This window comes from Onychostoma macrolepis, chromosome 01 (genome assembly GCF_012432095.1).
Source record: "Onychostoma macrolepis isolate SWU-2019 chromosome 01, ASM1243209v1, whole genome shotgun sequence".
Classification (NCBI taxonomy): Eukaryota; Metazoa; Chordata; class Actinopteri; order Cypriniformes; family Cyprinidae; genus Onychostoma; species Onychostoma macrolepis.
In genome coordinates this window covers 47,067,174-47,090,124 of record NC_081155.1, presented here as the reverse complement: position 1 = coordinate 47,090,124, position 22,951 = coordinate 47,067,174, and the positions used below count along the sequence as shown (strand labels likewise).

Sequence of the window (22,951 nt, the reverse complement as noted above, 5' to 3'; positions counted from 1 at the left end):
TCACGAGTGTGTGTCTTCTCCTCCGCAGATGTTGGCTCTTGGGAATCAGGTCGGGAAGCTGTACGTGTGGGATCTGGAAGTGGAGGATCCTCACAAAGCAAAGTAAGAGTCCTGGTTTGATGTGTCCGCGGCTCTGTGTTTGTGCTCGATTTAACTCTGCGTGTGCTGTGCTCAGGTGTACGACGCTCACGCTGCCCAAATGCACGTCTGCGATCCGACAGACCAGCTTCAGCCGGGACAGCGGGATCCTGATCGCCGTGTGTGACGACGCCTCGATCTGGCGCTGGGACCGTCTGCGCTGATGCTGCGGACCGCCGCTCGGATCACCGGCTTCTGCTGTCTTTGCTTCTGTCTTTTTGCTTTTTTCTTTGCCATTCTCTTGTCTGACTTTAATAAAATCTATTTTTCTAACCAATTCCTTGCTCTGTTTTTCAAATCGTTGTGAAGTTGTTCAATGTTTTACACACTGATGATGATCAACAGTCACTAATTCAGCTGATTTATTCAATTTCAATCTGGTCGGACAAAAAAAACGATATTACTGTTTGCTATTAGCTTTACTACTCATACAAATGTGAAGTTATTTAATGTGCATTGACCTGTAATCACTGCTGGACTCTAATGCAAAAAAAGACGTGGCTGATAACATGGAGCTGATGTGTTTAGAGGAAGATAAAATGCGCTCTTCTGTTTTATAAAAGTACTAGTGTGATGATGTTTGTGTTTAATCTCTTCTAGATGATTCATGTTAAACGTGTGTATAAAATATCGCTACGCGTGGTGTGACGTCACTCTTAGTGTTTTTTGGACGCGCGCGCTGCGCTGGATTATCCAATCAGAGAAGCGCGCTGTGTTTTGTTTCCGGGTCAGAGGTCGCGCCTGTCAGCTGGTTTCGGAAGTTTCTAGCAGTATCCTGTGAGGCGATGGTTCTGTTGCGGTCTGCGATCGACTGCGTCTCCTCGAATGTGTTTCTGTAGTAAACGTGGTGATGTTCGGATGTTTAGTCGCCGGAAGACTGGTGAGTGGACTCGTATTCAGTCGCATAGACTTAACTAACCCACCCTGTCTTAACTAGTCTGATCGCTAGCTGTTAGCTAAGGATTCAGATCAGACCGATCTACGTCTTATTCACATATGGTTATCAGTCCTGAAGAAATGAGCGACTGAAAAAAAACAATAAGACTATCACAGAACACTCCAATGGTTTTCACTACAAACATTACAAACCATCAACTTTTAACCATTACAAATAGTTTTCTGCAGTGTGTTTTGGGACATATTCCATTAGGATTTATTGGTTTTAACAAGCCAGCAATAGAAGATGATCAATTACCAGCAGAGACCCACATTACAGTTACCAGTAAAACCAGTAATAATCCTGTGACTCTGTGTTGTTTGTGTTCCAGCAGGGAAGACTAGTCTAACATAAAAATGTATAGCCTGAATGCACTGTAAGTCGCTTTGGATAAAAGCGTCTGCTAAATGCATAAATGTAAATGTAAATGTAAGCCTTTTATACAAACAGAACTGCAATAACCTGATGAATCCCGTGCGATTATTGTGTTCAGTCTCAGTTTACTGGTGATTAGAGGACCGGTGTAAGAGTGAACTGTGATCACACTCTCTGTGTTCATCTGTGTTCATCTGTGTTCATCTGTGTTCCTCTGTGTCTCTGTGTATCTCTGTGTATCTCTGTGTTCCTCTGTGTCTCTGTATCTCTGTGTTCATCTGTATCTCTGTGTTCATCTGTGTCTCTGTATCTCTGTGTTCATCTGTGTCTCTGTGTTCATCTGTGTCTCTGTGTTCATCTGTGTTCCTCTGTGTTCCTCTGTGTCTCTGTGTCTCTGTGTTCATCTGTGTTCATCTGTGTTCATCTGTGTTCATCTGTGTCTCTGTATCTCTGTGTATCTCTGTGTTCATCTGTGTCTCTGTGTTCATCTGTGTTCATCTGTGTCTCTGTATCTCTGTGTTCATCTGTGTTCCTCTGTGTTCATCTGTGTTCATCTGTGTCTCTGTATCTCTGTGTTCATCTGTGTTCATCTGTGTCTCTGTATCTCTGTGTCTCTGTTTATCTCTGTGTTCCTCTGTGTTCCTCTGTGTCTCTGTGTTCATCTGTGTTCATCTGTGTCTCTGTATCTCTGTGTCTCTGTTTATCTCTGTGTTCCTCTGTGTCTCTGTTTATCTCTGTGTTCCTCTGTGTCTCTGTTTATCTCTGTGTTCCTCTGTGTTCATCTGTGTTCATCTGTGTCTCTGTGTTCATCTGTGTCTCTGTCTTCATCTGTGTCTCTGTGTTCCTCTGTGTCTCTGTGTTCATCTGTGTCTCTGTATCTCTGTGTATCTCTGTGTTCATCTGTGTCTCTGTGTTCATCTGTGTTCATCTGTGTCTCTGTATCTCTGTGTTCATCTGTGTTCCTCTGTGTCTCTGTGTTCATCTGTGTTCATCTGTGTCTCTGTATCTCTGTGTTCATCTGTGTTCATCTGTGTCTCTGTATCTCTGTGTCTCTGTTTATCTCTGTGTTCCTCTGTGTTCCTCTGTGTCTCTGTGTTCATCTGTGTTCATCTGTGTCTCTGTATCTCTGTGTCTCTGTTTATCTCTGTGTTCCTCTGTGTCTCTGTTTATCTCTGTGTTCCTCTGTGTCTCTGTTTATCTCTGTGTTCCTCTGTGTTCATCTGTGTTCATCTGTGTCTCTGTGTTCATCTGTGTCTCTGTCTTCATCTGTGTCTCTGTGTTCCTCTGTGTCTCTGTGTTCATCTGTGTTCATCTGTGTCTCTGTATCTCTGTGTATCTCTGTGTATCTCTGTGTTCATCTGTGTTCATCTGCGTTCATCTGTGTCTCTGTATCTCTGTGTATCTCTGTGTTCATCTGTGTTCATCTGTATCTCTGTGTTCATCTGTCTCTGTTTATCTCTGTGTTCATCTGTATCTCTGTATCACTGTGTATCTCTGTGTTCATCTGTGTTCATCTGTATCTCTGTGTTCATCTGTGTCTCTGTATCTCTGTGTATCTCTGTGTTCATCTGTGTTTTTCTGCTCTCTCAGGTCCAGACGGACGCGCAGCAGGTCGCCCCGGATAAGTTCGTCTTCACTCTGCCGGACTATGAGAAGGTCAATCATGTGGTGGTCTTCATGCTGGGCACTGTGCCCTTCCCAGTGGGCATGGGTGGTGCGGTCTACTTCTCTTTCCCTGACCCTGCTGTGGGACAGGTGTGGCAGCTTTTAGGCTTCATAACCAACGAGAAACCCAGTGCCATGTTCAGAATCTGTGGTCTGAAAGCTGGTAAGAGAGTCGAGTCGAATCAGTTCTACGAAGGCTGGAAAACACTGCACGACTATTACAATCACAACAGAGATTAAAACACTAGGGCAAATATCATTACAGAGGAAAATCAAATTCAAAAATCAAAAAAGACACAAATAAAGTGTGTCCATCATTCACGTCTGTTGTCTGGAATCTGCTCTGATTCTAGTAACTATCCATAATCCACTCGAATCTGAGCAAAAGTCGTATATTGTGTATTCCAGCCTTAAAGTGTTGTGAGAGAGATTGTCCCTGAAGTGTGTGCGCGTGTGTGTGTGCGCGCGTGTGTGTGTGTGTGTGTGTGTGTGTGTGTGTGTGTGTGTGTGTGTGTGTGTGTGTGTGTGTGCGTGTGTGTGTGTGTGTGTGTGTGTGCTTCAGGGGAGGGTGGAGCTCATCCGTTTGGTATGATGGCCGTCAGCGCTCCGTCAGTGGCTCAGGTTGGAGTTTCTATTGAATCGTTGGAGCTGCTTGCACAACAAACACCGGTCTCTACTTCAGCTGTTTCCACAGTGGACTCCTTCACACAGGTGACACACACCTTATCATAACTTATTATCCTTACTTACCTTTTGGGTCTTCGATCTTTTCAAAGTGCATCTTCTGATCGTAGTAGAGAGAGATGATTTTTAGATTGCATACCACACCCTAAAAAATGGAACGTTTTTGTGATTTCTGAGGATAAAAATGATCTAAATTTATGTTTATATTTGAAAGACAATTTAAGGCATGAAGTACGTATAAAAGTAAAGGTAATCAAAGGCTTGTAATGACATTTATAAAATGGATAGTTGCAGTCTTGGCCACTGATTAAATATGAGCTAAAATACAGACCTGGCAGATCGTGGCACTGCTTGTTGATCTCAGTCGTACTAAAGGCGTTCTTTTATTTGCGCTTGTCCAGTTTATTCCGGTCAGACTTCTGGGTTGAAGGGTCAGATCAAGACTGCAGTGACCGGCTCACAGAGACCTGTTAATATCACTGAGAGGCCAGGAACTCTCCTGCGGCTGCTTTATAACTCTGTTGTCAATTGCACAGTTCACGCAGAAGATGCTGGAGAGCCTGTACAACTTCACCTCGTCTTTTGCGCTGTCCCAGTCGCAGATGACCCCGAACCCTTCGGAGATGTATGTTCCTGCCAGCTCCATCCTCAGATGGTGAGTGCTGTTTAGAGGCGAAGCGACTGAATAACGAGTGTTTGTGTTTAGAGTCATTGTTCTGTCCTCCTCACAGGTATGAAAACTTTCAGAGGCGAATGATGCAGAATCCAAACTTCTGGAAGACGTGACATACTGCCGTTGTGTTTTAACAGTTTGATACACTACTTCATGAAGAAGGATTTATTCCATTTAATATTCAGTTTTAATTTCCATGAAGAGTTTCATCTGGTCAAGAAACTTTTTCTCATGAATATTTCCTGGCACGTCATTCAGTTATTTGCTGAAAATGTTTTATATAACGTGCTGAAGTCATAGTAAATAAAATCTTTTGTTGATACATTTTATTAGTCATGTTTATTTTTTCCATACTTTACAGAAATGTGTGTTTCAGTGATTCAGTGTCTTTACGCAGCGTCACAGGAAAGATGCTTTAATGTCGTCAGCGAGCAGCCAAAGGAAGAAACCCCTCTGTAAGATGTTCAGGAGCTCATCTGGCAGCTAATTCATGTCCAAATAACATTAATATTTAATTCTCTGATAAGTGTAGTACTTGTCTTTTATTGGACACTTCTCTAAGGCATCAGCAAGGCAATGTTTACAACTTCAGAGCATAAGTCCATTCATGATCGACTGAAAAATAAAAACTCACAAAATGATTATCATCATCATCTAGTCGGTGCAGATTCTGTCCTATTATTTCCCTAACTTAAATTTTGAATGTAATCTGATATTTGTAGGTACCCTGCTGAATTCAGTCTGAGCCACACATCAGTCCTGTAGCCTCCAGTGCTTCAAGATTCACACCCAATAACACATGAATAAAAGTTCTATTTTAAGGCAAGAACAGCTGAATTTAGCTAGTTATGTTTGAATATTGATTTCACAGTATTATCTGTAATAATGAGTATCAGTATATTCTGTAGTAACGTGTATCTTTATTGTAGATATGTATCAGTATTATCTGTAGTAATCCCTGCTAAAAACAAACAAACAATAGAAGCCCAATAGAAACATCACAGAAATTAGAATGGTTTCTATTAAAATACCATTATAAACCATTAGCTTTTTCCAGTTAAACCATTACAAAATTCCTTTTTGTAGTGTGTTTTGGGTATTTTTCCAACAGGATTTAACATCCCAGCAATAGAATCCATCACATACCAGTAGACACCATTATAGTTTCCATTAAAACCAACACAACTCCCATTATAACCATTAAAACCATTACATTTTCTATTGTGTTTTGGGCAGGGTTCTGTTGGTTTTTTCAGCAGGGATGAGTATCTTTATTTACTGTAGTAACGAGTATCAGTATTATCTGTAGTAACGTGTATCTTTATTTATTGTAGTAATGTGTATCAGTATTATCTGTAGTAAGGAGTGTATTTCTTGACTGTAGTATCAGTATTTCCTGTAGTAATGTGTATCTTTACTGTAGTAATGTATCAGTATTTCCTGTAGTAACGCTGTTGGGAGGCGCGTCTATAGCAACAGATTTGGTCACGAGCACAAAGCGATGCATCTGTACTTGTATTAGCTGCAGCACCGGTCATGCTGGACCTGTATACACTAATGTACTAGTGAGTGTGTAAACTGAAGTGTTTGCTTGCAGATTTTTGTCATGCTTCAAATCCCTTCGTCGGAGTACGAGCGCAGTCATCTGTGGAGACTCTGTGGCGACGGTAAGTGAGATTCTAACTCATCAGAACTCCTGGATGAACCAGAACACAGTCACTTCTGCCTCGAGCATGCCTGTCATATTTCTCCTCTGTTTCATTCCCACAGATATCCATCATATTTGGTCGCTCGTGTCGTGTTTTATTGAACAACAGATGTTCATGCGAAAGGTGTGAATGTGCATTATCTTCTTCTGCTCCTCATCATTATGCTCAATGTTTTTCTGTCTGTAAACGTGAATAATAGCGTGTTTATTCGGTTATGGTGTGTTTTAGGGGGTTCATATCTTCGGTTTAGGCACTTTCACGTTCTGCCAGCAGAAGCTGAACCTCGGGAACAAACATATTCTCAAACAGAGACCTGTCTTCATCCTGTCAGAGAAACTCTCTCAGTGTTATGGATTTAAACAGCTCAAACCACAGGCTACAGGTCAGAACAACCATTACTGTTCATTTACACAGCACAGAAGATTTGATCTGAAGGTTTCTCTGATGAGACATCGGTGTTGCTCAGACTCTGGTGTGGTCTCAGGTGTTCCTGTGGTGCCGCTCAACTTCTCGGCCCTGAGCGCCGAGGGCCCGTTCCAGCGAGACGCCGTGGAGAGATGCGTGCGAGAAACCCTTCTCCTGCTGCTCCGCACCGCAGCCACGCAGCCGTCCGTCTCTCACACGTTTCCTGGGATCGGAGTCCTGACTTTCCGGCAGAGCCGAGTCAAGATGCTGTTCTGCCGTGACTTCATCTCAGCCTTAGACGGCTCCGGGAAGCTGTCCTCCGCTTCAGCCAGCGTCAGTCCCAGCGAGCGAGACCTCAGTGTGTTTGGACCTGGTGCAGTCTGTTTAATGAGACTCTGTTGATTTGCAGAGACCGGAATCGAGGAACTCTAGAGAATCTGAGAGACCTGCGACCTTCAGCGGCGCCACGCTTCCCAGAATACCTGCAGGAGAACCTCCGAGAAAACAGCTGCAGACTGATGAAGATGAAGATGATGGTGGTGGTGGTGGATGGGGTTTGTCATGAGGAGATCTGGGGTCATGCTGTCAGTTTGAGGAAATATGGTAGTTCTGTACTGTTCTGTGTTAGACTCACTCTCATCTCATTATATCTGCAGCAGAGAAGCAGCGGCCGGCGGACAGAGCGACTGACCTCACAGACAAACGCCCGGCAAACGCTGACAGGTAGATTTCAGGGAAACATGATGAAGATTCAGCTGGCCCAACATGAATCATAAATATTGTCATTATAAGCACTGAATTAAAAACCTACATTTAAATTTAAATACATTCCTTATCATCAGAAATAGGTTAGAAATCCTGCTGGGTGGGAAACCAGCTCTTTCCTCATGAGGTGATTCGTGTTGATTCAGAGTCGCCTCACAGCATCATGAGTGATGACAGAGAGGTGCTCAGATTATCACATGACCCTCCGAACAGAGGCGTTGTGTTACGGTGAACTCTGCGTGTGTCCTCAGCCCATCAGAGCTCTGCAGGAGAAAGTCGTGTTCAGTTGTGATGCAAGACTGGCTTGTGTGACTGAAACATGAGCTTTACCCAGCAGTCAATGCAGTCTGTCAGCGCCGCTCATCTCGCATTAAACATGCAGCACCGCATCTGACTGAACAGACTGAGCTTCAGATGAATGAATGTTTACTTTATTTGGCCTGACGGTCTTATGGTAAAATTCTTATGATAATACAGTAATCCTCTATCATTAACCCGTTTAATCCCAAAAATGTTTTCAGATGTGAAAACATCCATATGATTTGTCATTAGTGTGGAAAAGTGTGTGAAAAATTGTGTTCACAATTGTGACGGTGGCATAATGTGTGTACTGAATTATCATATTTTTGCAGTCATAAAAATTGTTATATATCTCAGCCCAGCTATTTTAAACAGTTTGATCACATTCTAAGGTTACTATTATGCATAAAAAAACCCTCATACAACACTGAGATAAAAGACAAACAAATACAACCATCAACAACATATTTCAGAATTGTTACTTCATTGTAACATATGTATCATAAAATTGCTATATTAGTGCTACCATTATTACAACATCAGTATTGTAACTTATTTGTAACATTTGAACTTTTAATTTAGTCCAATATTTTGTCATTGTAATATTTTAGTGTAATTTTCACTTAGCAACTGGATTTATATTGTATTCCTATGTTCACCGTTACCCCAGCGGTCACTATTGTGACCATCAACATGTTTACTCATTCTATCACTCAACAAAACTTAATAATTGTGAATTCATATATTAATACTAGATACATTATAACATGTACCAAAAATCTTTAACATACTTTACTGGCCTTTTGTTTCGGAGCTTTGATGCGGTCATCTTCTCAAGATTCTGCTCTGGTCATGTGACAATCTGCACTACACATGTGAAACTGCACATATTTAATTGAGACCCTTTATTTTTCCATATTTGCAGGTAATGCACTAAAAGCTCAGTCAGTAAGGTTTTTAGAGCTTTATAAATAACAGCTGTGTTCTGGACTTATTTAATTGTATCAGCGAACAGACAGACTCCGCTCCTGCGTCTTCAACAGCTTCTGTGTGTGACTGTTCCTAAATGAAGAATACCTGAGTGTTAGATCATCAGATCTGAGATTTGTCTCTGTCATAAACGCAGAGGCGTCTCGCGGCCAGCAGGCGGCGCTCTCAGCATCTCGACAGTGAAGAGAAGCCCTGCAGATGAGAGTCTGATGTGCTGTGACCACAGACGGGCCGGACAGGTGAGCCTTCATCACATCTGTTGCTCTTTCAGCCCTTGATATCAGGTTTGGGCTCGTTGAGACGTGGATCTGGTGTGCGTCGCAGGAGCTGTGTTACGTCTGCATGCAGCGAGCGCAGAGAAACCGGTCTGATGAGAGGAGCAGAGCCGAGCGAGAGCAAGAACGAGTGTTAATGCTTCGAGAACATCAGAAAGACCTGCAGTACTTCCAGAAAGAAGAGGTGCCCAAACTGAACAGCTCAATATCACATTAAATTCATCGCTGTTAATTGTGTTGACCGTCTGTTTGATTACATGACATTAACTAACTGCATGATTTTTACTGTACATTTCTGCCATGTGGACATCAACCTGACGGTCACCACTGATGAGATGTTACTAAATATAATATAGAAACATTAATTTTCTTTAAAAAGCTGCTTTGCAACGATTTGTATCATGAAAAGCGCTATACAAATACACTTGAACTGAATTGAACTACTATAAACCTGTATTGGACCTTTCCATCACTGACAGACGGACAGACAGAAGAAGCGTGAGGACGGTCAGAAGCTGGCGGCGTTTAATCTGGCCGCCGCAGAGGCTCAGAGACGCAGGAAAGCAGTCGCGTCCAGCCAATCAGACGTGAGTCTAAACGCCGTTCAGGCTTCAGCTGGATCTGAGTGCGTTTAATAGTTTTTCTGGTCATGTGACGCGTGTGTTTTTAGGGCTCGTACATCTTTGCGGGTCGAGCCTGCAGCGCAGACCGTCAGTCACAGCAGAGAGCGTACATGCAGCAGCTGATGCTGGACGCTGCCGGACGCAGACGGACGCAGACGGAGCAGCAGCGGCTGGACAGACTGCATCTGCTGCAGCTCTCTGAAGAGTGAGCATCTCGTCTCATCGCAGCTCATGTGAACGAGTGTTTGTGATGATGTGTGATTGTATGTGCTTGTTCTGTGATGTTTGCATCAGGATCGCGTTAGAAAGATCTCAGCAGCTTCGTGAGAAACACGAGACGTCCAAGAAATACCGAGAGGCACTTGAAGCACAAGTGAGTGACTTTAGTTCGGTTCTCGTTTGGGATCAGTTGGGTCAATTACGGGTCTTTATCTCATGAATGAAGCAGCGCAGCGTGTTTGGCACCAGATCTTTATGTCATAAATCAATAGACATGCGGATGATTCTTAATGCTCTGATTTAGGCTATCTCAAGCTTTATTCCACACAGTTTTGAATTTGTGTCTTTGTGTTTTCTGTCTGTTTGTGTTTAGACGGTTCTCCGCTGTTCAGAAATCTCTCCGCGTTTGGACGCGCGGCCCGTGTTTGGACTGATGGACTGCAGTCCGGCGTCTTTAGCGGAGCAGAGACGGAGAGCACAGAACATCTCTGAAGAGCTGATGAATACAGCCAACCACAGGAGGAGAGAAACGCTGGAGAAACGCTTGAACGAGCAGAAGAGAGAGAGAGAAATGATGCAGAGAGACCTCAAAGAGTGAGTAACAACAACAACCAACAAACAAGCATTAATCCTGAAGATTGAGCTCTTGTTTGGGCCTGATGTGCATGCGTCTCAGAACTGAGTGGAACGGGTAACGTCTCTTTGGCAGAATGTTAGACGAGCGAATGCGTCGCTACGAGAAGCTGTGTCTCCTGCGGGCCGCGTGCGAGGAGAGCTGGCAGCGCAGCGCCGACCTCAAACACCAGCGAGACCGAGAGGAACTCAACAGCCGGAGGTACGAGGAACAAACTGATGATTAGATGATGGAGATGTGAGAACGAGAGAGGAACAGACTCGTCATGATGAGCGAGAGCCAGAGTTTCTGTAATCCTGATGATGTTTCTGCTGTTTCCTTCAGGTTCGGAGGTCAAACTCTGACAGAACAGCTCGGAAAATATGAGCGATGCAGTCGATGCAAACGCAGCACCGCCAACCGCGGCGAGAGCAACGTCTTCAGAGACACCAATTATGTGTCTGGAGCTCGATCGATGCTGTAGACCTCAGATAATAAAGATGAGCAAAATAAGTGTATGCTTTTTATATGAAGTATATGTGAGCATTAACAAGTATAATGACCACTCTCACCAAGCATTATATTTTACCGTAAACACATAAACTGACCACACGTCACGATGAGCGTCCTCATCCACATTTACAGCAAACTGAGAGCGTCTGCTGTGTTCATCCCCACCTCGTCTCCTAGACGGCCATCACGACAAGACCTCGGGAACCAGACGAGTCCTCTGCTCAATCTGACTCTGCTGCAGCTGGATCTGAACTGCGGGTTCGTCTGGTCAGAGGAGAACTGACCCCCGACTGAGCCTGGTTTCTCCAAGGTTTTTTTCTCCATTCTGTCACCGATGGAGGTTTGATTCCTCTGGCTTGATTAGTTGGGGATGCTTAATTTCCAGCGATATCGTCGACTTGATCGCACAGATACTACTTAAACTGAACTGAGCTGGACGATGACATTCACTGAATTCAATAATAAAATGCCTTTTACTGAAAATTGAGTGTTTACTCTTGTCATTTTACATTATTGACACACTATTTTCCTATTTTGATATTGGAAAGTTGCTTTGACACGATCTGTATTGTTAAAAGCGCTGTATAAATAAAGGTGACTTGACTTCATTTAGCATCATTTACACAGAGATGAATCGCACTGTTTATTCTTCAGCACTGATCTCATCACAGCCACATTTCAACATCACTGAAGATGAAGAATGCGACGCGAATGTGCAGCAGATGCAGATTTAGTTCTTATCTGAACTGTTCTGAGCAGTGCTTTAAATGCGCCTTCAGCCGTAGAACATGATATTGAGATATTTTGATATTCGTAGATTCACGAGTTGTTACACAAGAGAAGAAAAGCTTTGTTCTCTGTTTGCAGAATTTTCTCAGAAAATGAATTCTTTGGAAAGAGTTGAAGGTCTTCTGCATGTGATTCATCAGTATAATAGCTGTGGTGGAGAATGTGCCACGATGCATTTGTTGATATTTAACAACATATAATGTTCTTGTATCATATCCAGTGCACACCTTAGATGTGATTCAGTGTTTATACAGCAATAAATTCTGACGCTGTGAGCTTTCACATGCACCAACATCTGTTTAGACTCTGAAGAATGTTTGCATGTGATCACTGCTTTAAAGTATTACGGTTTCTTATTTTAGATGCAGAATGTGTGTCTGTTCGGCGCCGTCAGTGCAGCAAATGCAGACATGGACACCAGGTGGGGCTTGAATGTCAAAAACACAGCTTCGACAAACTCTGACAGTGATCGAGAGTCCTCGGTAACTCCTCACAGACCTCTAGAGATCCTGAAGACCTTCCTTAGCTGCTTCAGTCTGTAAAGGTTTACCTTCTTGCCCCGTGTAGAGTAATCACACATTGTTCTTATGTGAGTTTGACACTGAGATTGAGAGTATTTTGCAATCATGGCCTCACATTTACTGTACATCTGTGCTAAAAGTGAATGAAGCCCAAAGGAGCAAAGTTAAATTCACACAAAAAACACAGTCAAGCAACCGCACAAAAACAAATAATCTTCACTTCACTGAGTGTATGTTCATAAACGCTCCGCTGAGAGCAAATGATGGAAATGTAGAGCGAATATGAGAGCATGTGGACAGCTGTTCCGCTTTCCCAAGACACCAGATCAAATTGATATCCCACATTTATTGAGCAACAGAGTCAGTTCCTGATTCCAGATGTTCAAAACACACTGAAGAAGCCAGCAAACCACAGAACCGCTTCTGCACCAAACACCAGCAGATAGCACTCAAACAATTCCTGATGCGAGTTATTTTCTCTGGATATTTTGTATTTGCTAGTGTTCCTTTAAATCTAACTCTGCATCTTCAGGGTGTTTTTCCGTGCGCTGTCAGACAGTGAAGCAGGACAGACACAGAGAGACGTCATGAGCTCATCGTGCTGTTATCTCCGTCCAAAAACACAGAAGAGAGACGAGACGCGTCCGCAGACCGCACAGCTGCTCAGACTTCATAACTTCACACATGAGCAGGATAGAGTCCAGTTTACAAGACAGTAAAAGTCATCTCAAAGAGGTCAGAGGTCACAGCACACATTCTGCTCACATGTGATTTTACGAACCACAGGGGACAGAAGTGACTCATGAAGCTCATTGAGGCTGAGGAGAAACATACACAAAGGTTTGAGTCATCAGTAAACAAACACATTTTCCAAACCACACGGACTTAAGTATAATAACTCTCACACACACACACACACACACACACACGGCTTCATGTCTGCTGTCTGTCGCTGTAGATGATGTCTATATCGTACTGTATTTCTGCACAGTTCAGTTACAGCTGAAGCTATGTTTTTATTTAGGCTCCTGTAGACAATGACAACTCAAAGAATGTGTTTAGTAAAATTTCTTTAGGATTCCAGCTTCAACATGAAGTTTCCACTTCAGCTCTCTGATCCCAATAGTTGAGTCAAGATTAGCCAGGTATGCATTAAAACCTTTTAAAGTCATTTAAGTTCCAAGTCAGTTTAATCACCGTTCTATATTAATGAGCCGCTTTCATTGACACACACACACACACACACACACACACAAAGAGAGAGATGTCAGAGATTGCGCTGCGCACACAGAAACATTCAGGAGCACAGAAGCTTGTTTTCAGCGCTCCCCCGCAACTTTTATTAATAAAATTAAATTCACACACAAAACACCCTTTCTCTCTCTCAATCAGTTGATCAGTCAATCAATAATTCATTATAATTCATTAATTCAAATAAATGTGACCCACACTATTTCGTTTCTGTGTCTGACCTGAAGCTAACGAGCCGTAACTGACGAAAATAGCCATCATTTTTAGCCTTCTGGTCAAATATTGCACTGCAAACAACAGCTTTAGCTTGTCAAATGACTATGGTATAAGCAGAATAATGCACTGCTAGCTGTGCATTAAACAATATTAATGCACTCCGTGTCTCCAGATCGTGCATTAAAACCCTTCGATTGCATCATCCCTTTCTTATGTTACTCCTAACCTGAACCCTCACTCAAACGTCTTTGCACTTCTGGACATTGAACACGTGTCTTCAGTGTTGAGCGCTGCTTGTTCCTGAGAGTTTCTGCTTTTCCTGATACACCCAGAATCAGGGATCACAAGCCTGTCCGGCATCTCCAGAGACCCAAAGACCTTCTGATCTCCCTGGCCTCACTTCTCCGGGCGAGTGGTGTTTCTGCAAATAATATCACACACACACAATCATTCTGCGGGGAAAGGTCCTGGCATGTTTGCTTCTTATTGATGGATTCCAGCATGTTTCAAAACCATTGGGTGCATTGCAGTGATGCCGAGGAGCAGCTCCAGCTGCAAAGATTACTTTAGGAACTATTTCCATCATGTGACCGCTGAAAATCAAGATGCGCCATTTTCAGTTTTAGCTGTCTGGCGGTTTATGGCGATCATGAACAGTCAGCAATAACCAACTATAAAACAACTCATCATAAATTCACAATCTAGGAGAAAGCAGTGTGGTGTTTTACTGGCAGCTGTTAGCGGTGAGTTCATGCTAACGAGTCACGTTAATCACTAGCAGAGCGTTTCCACATCAACAGCTCATGGGTGCGTCCAGGTCATTCGAGTCTGGACTGACTCACTCCATTCACGCTAATGAATCTCTAGCTGTAAGGCATCATTATAAAACATGTAGTGCGGAGGACAAATAAAGATGTATATTCATATGAGTCACAGTAGGATTGAAGAAATGAGCAGGCATTACAGATTGCATGTCAAATGATGCAGGAGCAAGAACACAGCTTTAACGCTGGTGAATCATAAAGGTGCCTTTTCATGCTGAAATCAAACACCGACACAGAGCCGTTCTCTGAGACAAGTCTCTACAAAACAGACTTCAGTGAACAATACAGACAAGCCTGAGCTCTGCCGCCTGATCTCCAGCGCTGGGAAGACTACTTTACAAATGTGACATGTTACAGATTACAAGTTACCCCTGTCTAAAATCTCATAAGTACTGTAACTATTTCAGTGACTTTATTAATGTAACTGGTTACATTTGATTACTTTTGATTACTTTTATACATTTCTAATGTTTTCATTCTCAAACATGTAAAGCAGGCAGGGTTAACCTTACAGTAGAACTCAACACTGATGACTGACAGAATCCTTTATCACTTGAATTTAGATTAAAATGATTTATTATTTTATATTAGGTTAATATATTAGGTAATATAGGTTCATTTTAAAGCACAGCCACCACAAAATCAGACTTACTTTGAGGTCATTATATACAGATTTAAAACCATAACAAGAAATAGTTTAAGAGCTATGATACTGTTTTTGAAATCAAATCTTTGACAGGAAACACTGGCATCTAACAATGGCTTGGAAATATATGTGTCCAATAAACTCCTGAAACACTGCAATTTATGAAAGAAATCAATCAATTAAATCTGTATGTGGGTGTGTAATCCCTTTTGTAATCATTACATTTTCATAAGTAACTGTAATTTAATTTCTCAGTAACTGTAACTGATTACAGTTGCATTTAATTACGTCATTTAGTTACATGTAACTAGTTCCTCCCCAACACTGGCGATATCCCACAACCCTGTGCGGCTTAGCACTTGGTGGAAAGAACAATGATTTAAATAAATGAATTCATTACATTTCTTTCAAATTATTCTCATTGTAGCCATTAATGCTGGAAGCCGGTTTAACAGCTGTCTTCAGTGCTGGACACAACCGTGTTTTCTGGACATTTAAGAACATCAGTAGAAGCCGTGAAGAAACTAACTCGAGGAGAAAAAAGGTGAATACATGAGAACCGCTCGAAACCACACCATAGAGTTAACTAAACAAATCCACAGAGTGCTGATGACAAGAGCATCTCATTCATGGCTCGGAGCCGCTGTAGATGCCTTTCTGATCCAGTGTAAACACACATACATTCAGCAGGACTGACAGGAGACGGCGAGAGCTGGACAGAGACACAGGCGTGAGCGTGAACGTACATGAAACCCATTCCTTACAGTTTCCAAGAAATAACTCAGCCTACTTTATGAACTCTTGGCAAACGTTCATCCATAAATCAGATCTCCTGAGTGTTATGGCACATGAAACTAATAGTTATTTTAATAAAGTAATATAGTGAGTCAGATCTAATGTCATCACCTCATCTGAGACGCTAACGCAGATTATTTTTCATTTAAAGGCTCATTTTTGTATTATATTGAGTATATAATAAAAACATGTCCAATGATATATGATTCAATATATAATCATAATTTGGTGCAGGATATTTATTTCAGGAACAAGTTCTTCCACCAAAGTGCTCAGCGTTCATCGCTCTGTATTTGAAGAGGATGAAGCAAAAGCTTGTGAACACTATGAAGGAGAAACACGTGTGTTTGAGATGGAAACACAAACGCTGTGACGCCACAGACTTCCACATTCGGCTCGCAAACAATCAGAGGAAGAAACAGTTCACACACGATCTGCCGGGGTGGAAATGAACACACACATCATGAGAAAGTGCAAAATAACGTGGGAAAACAACATTCCAGGCCTGTTTCCCTCTCTCACTGAATCTGAACTGAATATTTGATGAGGAAAGCACTGAGTGACTTTATGATTGATAAACGCCACTGTCTCTCTCTTTGCAAGTTTAAGGTGGGGACGTTATCTTAACCTGGGCTTTATAAAGACGTGAGAGTTCAGCATAACGTGAGAAGCTCTCAGGAAAACCCCGGCAGAACAGGAACAGGAAGTCACGTGACAGGAAGCGGCATCCAGATCCTGCCGCTGTAACTGCCCTCTGTCACGGTCACTTCCACATCTGTGCAGCGGTCAGACGCAAAAACTCCTGCCAAACCACAAACACACTGACACCAGGACAGAAGCATCAGAGGAAAAACCTCCAGAGCTGCTTGTCATCTTCGTTACACAGTGAAGATCGCAATTCTACACAAGCCACAAACACACACCGAACGAGTTTAAACATGCAGTGAATCTCCTGAACGATCATATTGTGTGTGTGTGTGTGTGTGTGTGTTGAATGAAGGCCGTGCACAAAATAACTAAATAACTTCATGGACACATGACATGAACGGCCAGTTCATCACATCTCGGTCCCTTCTCACAAAACATGAGATATCTGCACAATCAATCAATCAATTGATCGATCGATCAGTGGATCGCTGCTGGATGTCTGAGGAAGGCAGCAGTATTTCTCTGACTCATCTCGTCCTCCCGTCCACACCCAACATTCCCTTCGACGGGAACACGGGAACGCTGTGTGCTTCCAAACAAACCCAGAGCAGGGAACCGCTGCAGATCCACCGCAGATGCTGAGCGTGCATCTGACCTCAAATAATTCCTCAGAGAAACATGAATAACACGAGGTGAACGTGTTTTATTTGCAGTGACGTCAGAGATGAAGGAATCTGTGCAGGACGTCTCTCTGTAAACTCACTTGTGTCTATATTTAATTCAGTGACAGTCGACAGCCTGATCTGCTCAGAAATGAGCATTAAACGTGCATCACTCAACTAAAATAGTGATTACAAGCATTAATTCCACATTAAGAGCCCTTAAAATGATAAATCACTCACATTACGCATCCATCTAGCTTCATTGTGCTCATGCAAACATCTCAGTTTTTTTCTGCAGATGTCAATGATCAGGTTTTGATGACGTTTGTCTGAAGTATTGTGGTTCTGATCCTGTAAGAATGTAGTGTAAAAGAGAGTCAGGTCACTGAAGATCATCAGCATTATTATCAGGGATCGTGAGAAAGCTGAACGTCAGAAACACTGTCTGTTCAAACCACAAGTAGGTCAGCTTAATAAAAATAACTTTTCATTTTACAGCCCATGCGGTCTTCAGAGTAACACTGGGCTCCAGGCTTATTGTTGACCGCTCGATCAGTGATTTGTGTTTGTGCTTCCGCCCAGATCTCCGATGAATCACCGCCGCACCCAGCACCGGATCACACTCGCTTCTCTTTCAGCTCGACTCAGTCACGTTTCTCAGGTGCTGCATCTGTTCTCAAGCGTCTCACAATCCAGTTCAAACAGTGCTCGCGCTGCGTTCACCTGAAACACAGAGCCTCATCCAGCAGCAATAACACCATGTCGTGCATTTTGATCTAATTATGTGAGATTTAATTTCATGTCCTCATGACCAGCGAGGAAAACAGTCCCTTCATGCAGTCATCCATCAGAGGATCCAAACACCACAGCAATAACCCTAACCCTAACCCTAACACACACACACACACACACACACACACACACACACACACACACACACACACACACTCACACACACACACACACACACACACACACTCACACACACACACACACACACACTCACTCACACACACACACACACTCACACTCACACACACACACACACACAGTGCTAGAGGTTTCAGCACAATACTAGCGGCACCAGTACTAGTGATTAGTAGTTAACACCTCTAATTTATCATAATATGATGATGTAACAGGAACTATGGACTCTCTCTTTTCTAGCACTTTAGATGCGGTTGCTCCTTTACGCTTAAGACAGATTAAGGATAAGAGTCCAACACCGTGGTATAATGAGCACACTCGCCCTAAAGAGAGCAGCCCGGAAAATGGAGCGCAGCTGGAGGAAAACTAAATTAGAGGTATTTCGTTTAGCTTGGCGGAAAGTACCCTATCCTACAGAAAAGCATTAAAACTGCTAGATCTGATTACTTTTCGTCTCTTCTAGAAGAAAACAAACATAACCCTCGGTATTTATTCAATACAGTGACTAAATTAACGAAAAATCAAGCATCAACAGGTGTTGGCATTTCCCAAGAGCATAGCAGTAATGACTTTATGAACTACTTCACTTCCAAGATCGATACTATCAGAGATAAAATTGTATCCCTGCAGCCGTCAGCTACAGTATCGCATCAGATAGCGCACTATAGATCCCCTGAGGAACAATTCCACTCATTCTCTACTGTGGAGAGGAAGAATTGTATAAACTTGTTAAATCATCTAAACCAACAACATGTATGTTAGACCCGATTCCATCTAAACTACTAAAAGAGCTGCTTCCAGAAGTCATAGATCCTCTTTTGGCTATTATTAATTCATCATTGTCATTAGGATATGTCCCCAAAACCTTCAAATTGGCTGTTATTAAGCCTCTCATTAAAAAAACACAACTTGACCCCAAAGATCTAGTTAATTACAGACCGATCTCAAATCTCCCTTTTCTGTCAAAGATACTAGAAAAGGTAGTATCCTTGTGTTTTATGAAATTTTTTAAGTTTTCAATTTCATTTTTTAACGAAATTGAAAACTGAGTCAAAGGCTGAGAATTAGTGTGTGTTTTGCAGGTTTGGTGTGTGTTCTGCTGTTTGAGTGACAGCTTTCAGAAACTGTGACAAGGAAAGATTTAGCCTGTAAGCAGCTGAAAAACACTGTAATATTATGGCAAAGGTGTTGACTCAGTTTTCAATGTCATAAAACACTTTTTGCAAAACACAACACACAATTCTCTGTGTAACACACACAAATCTAACAGGAATTAATATTATGGTAAAGGTGTTTGCAAATGTTTGCTTTTGAGATGTGTTTGTGATATTTTGAATGCAGTGCTTCATTTTGCAAAAGCTGTGAGGCGTTTTGCACGTTGTGTGCAGTTCTTGGATTTGTGTGTAAAGTTTTGAAAAAAAGAGGCAAAGTTTTGAAAATGTGTGTAAGCAGCTGAAAAAAACTGTAACGCCTCTAATTCATCATAACATGCTAATAACCCGTGCATCCACATACAGCTGAAAAAGCATTAGCAACTATAAGCCTTGCATGGTGTTCTATGGAGAGGGACACAAATACATTAATTTTTTTTCTGGATATTAATGTTGGAACTTGAAATAAAGACATAAATCAGAATTGTGGATGTGACACTGTTGGACGAACCAGAAAAACACTGGAGCAACAATCTCAACATAAAACCTAAGCTGTGATTTCATAAACTTGCTTTACTGCTTTCATCAGAACTTCAAAAGCTCTGAGTCTCCACTAGTTTAACAAACGCTGTACAGCAGGGCATCAGATCACAAACACACACTAAAGTCACAAATCTCTGACGTACCAAACTGCTTTAGAAAATCCCAAACCCTCAACGAGCCTCTCGAGTCATCACACACTTACTCATCGACCTCGTAGAGAATGGGAAATGCCCCACGAGGAGTTTAACTCAACCAAACCTGTCTGAGTTGAAAAAGTTGTAAAAAAGAAACCGAGACATTTGTTTCTAACCATATACTGTAAAATCAAACAAGTTCTCAATCTGTGAGCATGATGCTTTTGGGAAACGCAGCCCTGGACTGTTACGACTGTTAATTACAAAAATGAAGTACAGATGAAAAATCGAATGCTGGATGAGAAATGTGAAAGAGTAGATGGCATGTTCTGCTGAGGATGATGATGATGATGATGATGGACTGGCAGGAGACGCTGTAGAGCCGCTGTTGGCAGAAACACAAATCCCTGTGGAATTTGCTTGGAGAACATCTGAATGAGTGACACTCTTTGCTTTGACTTGGACAGGCCTTGTTGTTCAGTGTTCAGTCCAGCGTACGCGATCATACGCTCCGTTTGGACCGACACACGAATGACTCACGTGGGAATCACGCAGGGTTTTGGGGTTCTGTAACTACATCGCCAGCTCTAAACTCGTCAGCTGATGCACGGTTCCCTTACTAATGACCTCATGTTTATACGGTCAAAAGCCAGATGTTGTTTTTTCTAACTAAATTAACAGCTCTTTTATTTGAGACACACAAGGAGAGGAATTTTGTTTATGCACGGTAGTTTATCATTCTGGAGCGGATCTGTTGGCAAACATCAGGTGTCTTAACCGTTTTCTCATCAACTCCACACGACTCTCACATCTCGAACACAGATGTTTCACCTCCTCGCTTCAGCTTCACGCCAGAGGAGTGATTTAACTCCAGCACCGTCACAATCGCACCGCCTTTCTATCAGTGATGATCAGTGGAGCTGCCAGATGTTGGCACATTTACTTCTGAATGTTTTTGGAGAAAATCTACCAAAATGCATGAAATATTTGGCTTTAAATAAACAGCAGTACTGCTGTGCAAAAGCATTTTGTAATACTAATTGGTATAATTCACCCAAATTTTACATTTTCTCATCATTTTCTTACTCTTATGTTATTTCAGACCTGCACGGCTTGCTTTCTATCTGTAGAACACAAAAGGAGAGTTTTTTCTCTCAAACATTTCTTTATGGTCACAGCAAGCATCTTCTCACATGGGTACATATGGAGCCAACATGGAACCTGTGGACAAACCCACTTAAAACCCATACAGTGGCATGTGAAAGTTTGAGAACCCCTTGCAGAATCTGTGAAAATGTGAATAATTTTAACAAAATAAGAGAGATCATACAAAATGCATGTTATTATTTATTTAGTACTGTTCTGAGTAAGATATTTTACATAAAAGATGTTTACATATAGTCCACAAGTAGCTGAAATGATTAAAATAACCCCCTTTAAAAGTTTTCTGGGAGACAAATTAAGCACAATTGACCTTGATCTTCAAATTCAAAAGTTTTCACCCCCGGCTCTTAATGCATCGTGTTTCCTTCTGGAGCATCAGCGAATGTTTGAACCTTTTTTAATAGCTGTGTTTGAGTCCCTCAATTGTCCTCAGTGTGAAAAGATGGATCTCAGAATCATACAGTCACTGCTGGAAAGGGTTCAAATATGCAGAAGATGCTGGAAAACTGAAGAATCTGCAGGACATGGAGGATTTTTCTGAAGAACAGCGCTCAGTTTAACTGTTCAGAACAAACAAGGGACTCGTGAACAACCATCACAAAACAAAAAAACAGTCGTGAATCATTCAGGTAACCACACACAGTATTAACAACCAAGGGTTCACAAACTTTTGACGGGGGTTATTCTAATAATTTCAGCTATTTGTTTGTGTTGTGGACTATATGTAAACATCTTTTATGTAAAATATCTTACTCAGGACAGTGAAATTACCGAAATGCATGTGGACAATTGGCATGGGGCCATTATGGATCCCTTGGACAATCCCATTTTGGGCCCATCTTTTCAGCCCATGTCAAAACCACATGGGCCCCACATATTTGGCTGGGTTCTGTAGGTGAAAATGTGGTTAGTCTCCCTAATTAAAGCTGATAAACTCCAAACCAAGACGATTAGCATAAAAAGATGACAGATGTTGTTCTGCAGTGACCCCGGGGCCAGTGTCTCTGCGATCAATACGAATTCCAGAAGCGTCACAGAATGTTGTGGATGGGACTCAGCAGACAAGAAGTCTTGAGAGAGACAGACGACTCTTTCATCTGACGACGGACTCGCCCACCACTGCGCTGCGGTTAATGTCAGCGTCCTCCAGCAGCGGAGCATGTGATCGAAGGGAACACTGGCGCACTGCACACTACAGCACTTACAGAACAGTCTGGAGTATGCAACGATAAACAGTAGTATGCTACATTGTTTTCACATGACCTCGCTGCATTGCACGTTTAGCTCAGCGACTGCTGTCCAGTAATCATCTGGAAATAAGAGTAGTTATTTGTTACTTATTAATGTTCACTCATCGCACTAGACACGGAAGGTCAAGCCAGGTGCATTGCATTATGGGATGCAGTCTCCCACACATTGTGCATGTAGACGAAACAGAGAAACAACAAAAAACAAGAACTATTTTGGTAACACTTTATTTTGATGGTCCCTTTTGAGCATTCTGTTGACAATAAGTAACTTTGCACCTACATATTAACTGACTCTCAGAGTATTAGTAGACTGTCTGCTTCATATCTGCTAACTCCTTATTGTGTTGGTCTCCCAGCAGATATTCTACTGACTATAAGTAACTTTGCAAGAACATGTCAACTTATTCTAACCCTAACCCTGCCACTAGCACTACTAACACTTCTAATGAGGGTGAGTCGATAGGTGCAATGTTACTTACAGTCAACAGAATGTGTTAAAGGGACCATCAGAATAAAGTGAAACCACACGTTTGTCATAATAAAGAG

At 42.1% G+C, this 22,951-nt stretch overlaps 3 protein-coding genes across 5 annotated transcripts in view; all 3 read left to right on the top strand.

The window, feature by feature from the left end:
• The window catches only part of eed (embryonic ectoderm development), a 6,908-nt gene extending 6,493 nt beyond the window's left edge, over window positions 1-415 (top strand). Inside the window, exons 11-12 of the mRNA XM_058774147.1 lie at window positions 29-102; window positions 176-415. Of these exons, the coding sequence (XP_058630130.1) occupies window positions 29-102; window positions 176-302 (201 nt within the window). The 3' untranslated portion in view covers window positions 303-415. The remainder of the gene's footprint in view (window positions 1-28; window positions 103-175) is intronic.
• Window positions 416-852: 437 nt separating this feature from the next.
• On the top strand, window positions 853-4,796 carry hikeshi (heat shock protein nuclear import factor hikeshi). Its single transcript, XM_058774155.1, has 5 exons — window positions 853-1,018; window positions 3,041-3,278; window positions 3,678-3,826; window positions 4,336-4,454; window positions 4,531-4,796. The coding sequence occupies exons 1-5, from the start codon at window positions 989-991 to the stop codon at window positions 4,583-4,585; spliced, it is 591 nt and encodes a 196-aa protein (XP_058630138.1). The 5' UTR covers window positions 853-988; the 3' UTR covers window positions 4,586-4,796.
• LOC131539503 (coiled-coil domain-containing protein 81-like) lies at window positions 4,796-11,424 on the top strand. 3 transcript variants are annotated; one of them, XM_058774119.1, is made up of 16 exons: window positions 4,796-4,927; window positions 5,195-5,294; window positions 6,070-6,139; window positions 6,243-6,304; window positions 6,410-6,563; window positions 6,666-6,919; window positions 6,996-7,140; window positions 7,243-7,309; window positions 8,778-8,880; window positions 8,966-9,100; window positions 9,396-9,503; window positions 9,587-9,744; window positions 9,834-9,912; window positions 10,132-10,352; window positions 10,468-10,593; window positions 10,717-11,424. In XM_058774119.1, exons 3-16 carry the CDS (start codon window positions 6,079-6,081, stop codon window positions 10,853-10,855), a joined length of 1,812 nt encoding a protein of 603 aa, XP_058630102.1. In that variant the 5' UTR covers window positions 4,796-4,927; window positions 5,195-5,294; window positions 6,070-6,078; the 3' UTR covers window positions 10,856-11,424. The 3 variants fall into 3 exon arrangements, with proteins under 3 accessions (XP_058630102.1, XP_058630119.1, XP_058630112.1); XM_058774136.1 differs by lacking the exon at window positions 5,195-5,294 and having other exon boundaries at window positions 4,842-4,927; XM_058774129.1 differs by lacking the exon at window positions 4,796-4,927 and having other exon boundaries at window positions 4,948-6,139.
• The last annotated feature ends 11,527 nt before the right edge of the window (window positions 11,425-22,951 follow it).

What these genes read in the sequence shown, in the direction of transcription:
- LOC131539503 (XM_058774119.1), top strand. Translation starts at nt 6,079, where the DNA reads ATGCTTCAAATCCCTTCGTCGGAGTACGAGCGCAGTCATCTGTGGAGA. An exon ending in GTGGAGACTCTGTGGCGACG is followed by an intron (nt 6,140 to 6,242) that starts GTAAGTGAGATT and finishes TCATTCCCACAG; the next exon opens with ATATCCATCATATTTGGTCG. An exon ending in TGGTGGTGGTGGTGGATGGG is followed by an intron (nt 7,141 to 7,242) that starts GTTTGTCATGAG and finishes TTATATCTGCAG; the next exon opens with CAGAGAAGCAGCGGCCGGCG.
- hikeshi (XM_058774155.1), top strand. Translation starts at nt 989, where the DNA reads ATGTTCGGATGTTTAGTCGCCGGAAGACTG. An exon ending in GTTTAGTCGCCGGAAGACTG is followed by an intron (nt 1,019 to 3,040) that starts GTGAGTGGACTC and finishes CTGCTCTCTCAG; the next exon opens with GTCCAGACGGACGCGCAGCA. An exon ending in CAGTGGACTCCTTCACACAG is followed by an intron (nt 3,827 to 4,335) that starts GTGACACACACC and finishes TCAATTGCACAG; the next exon opens with TTCACGCAGAAGATGCTGGA.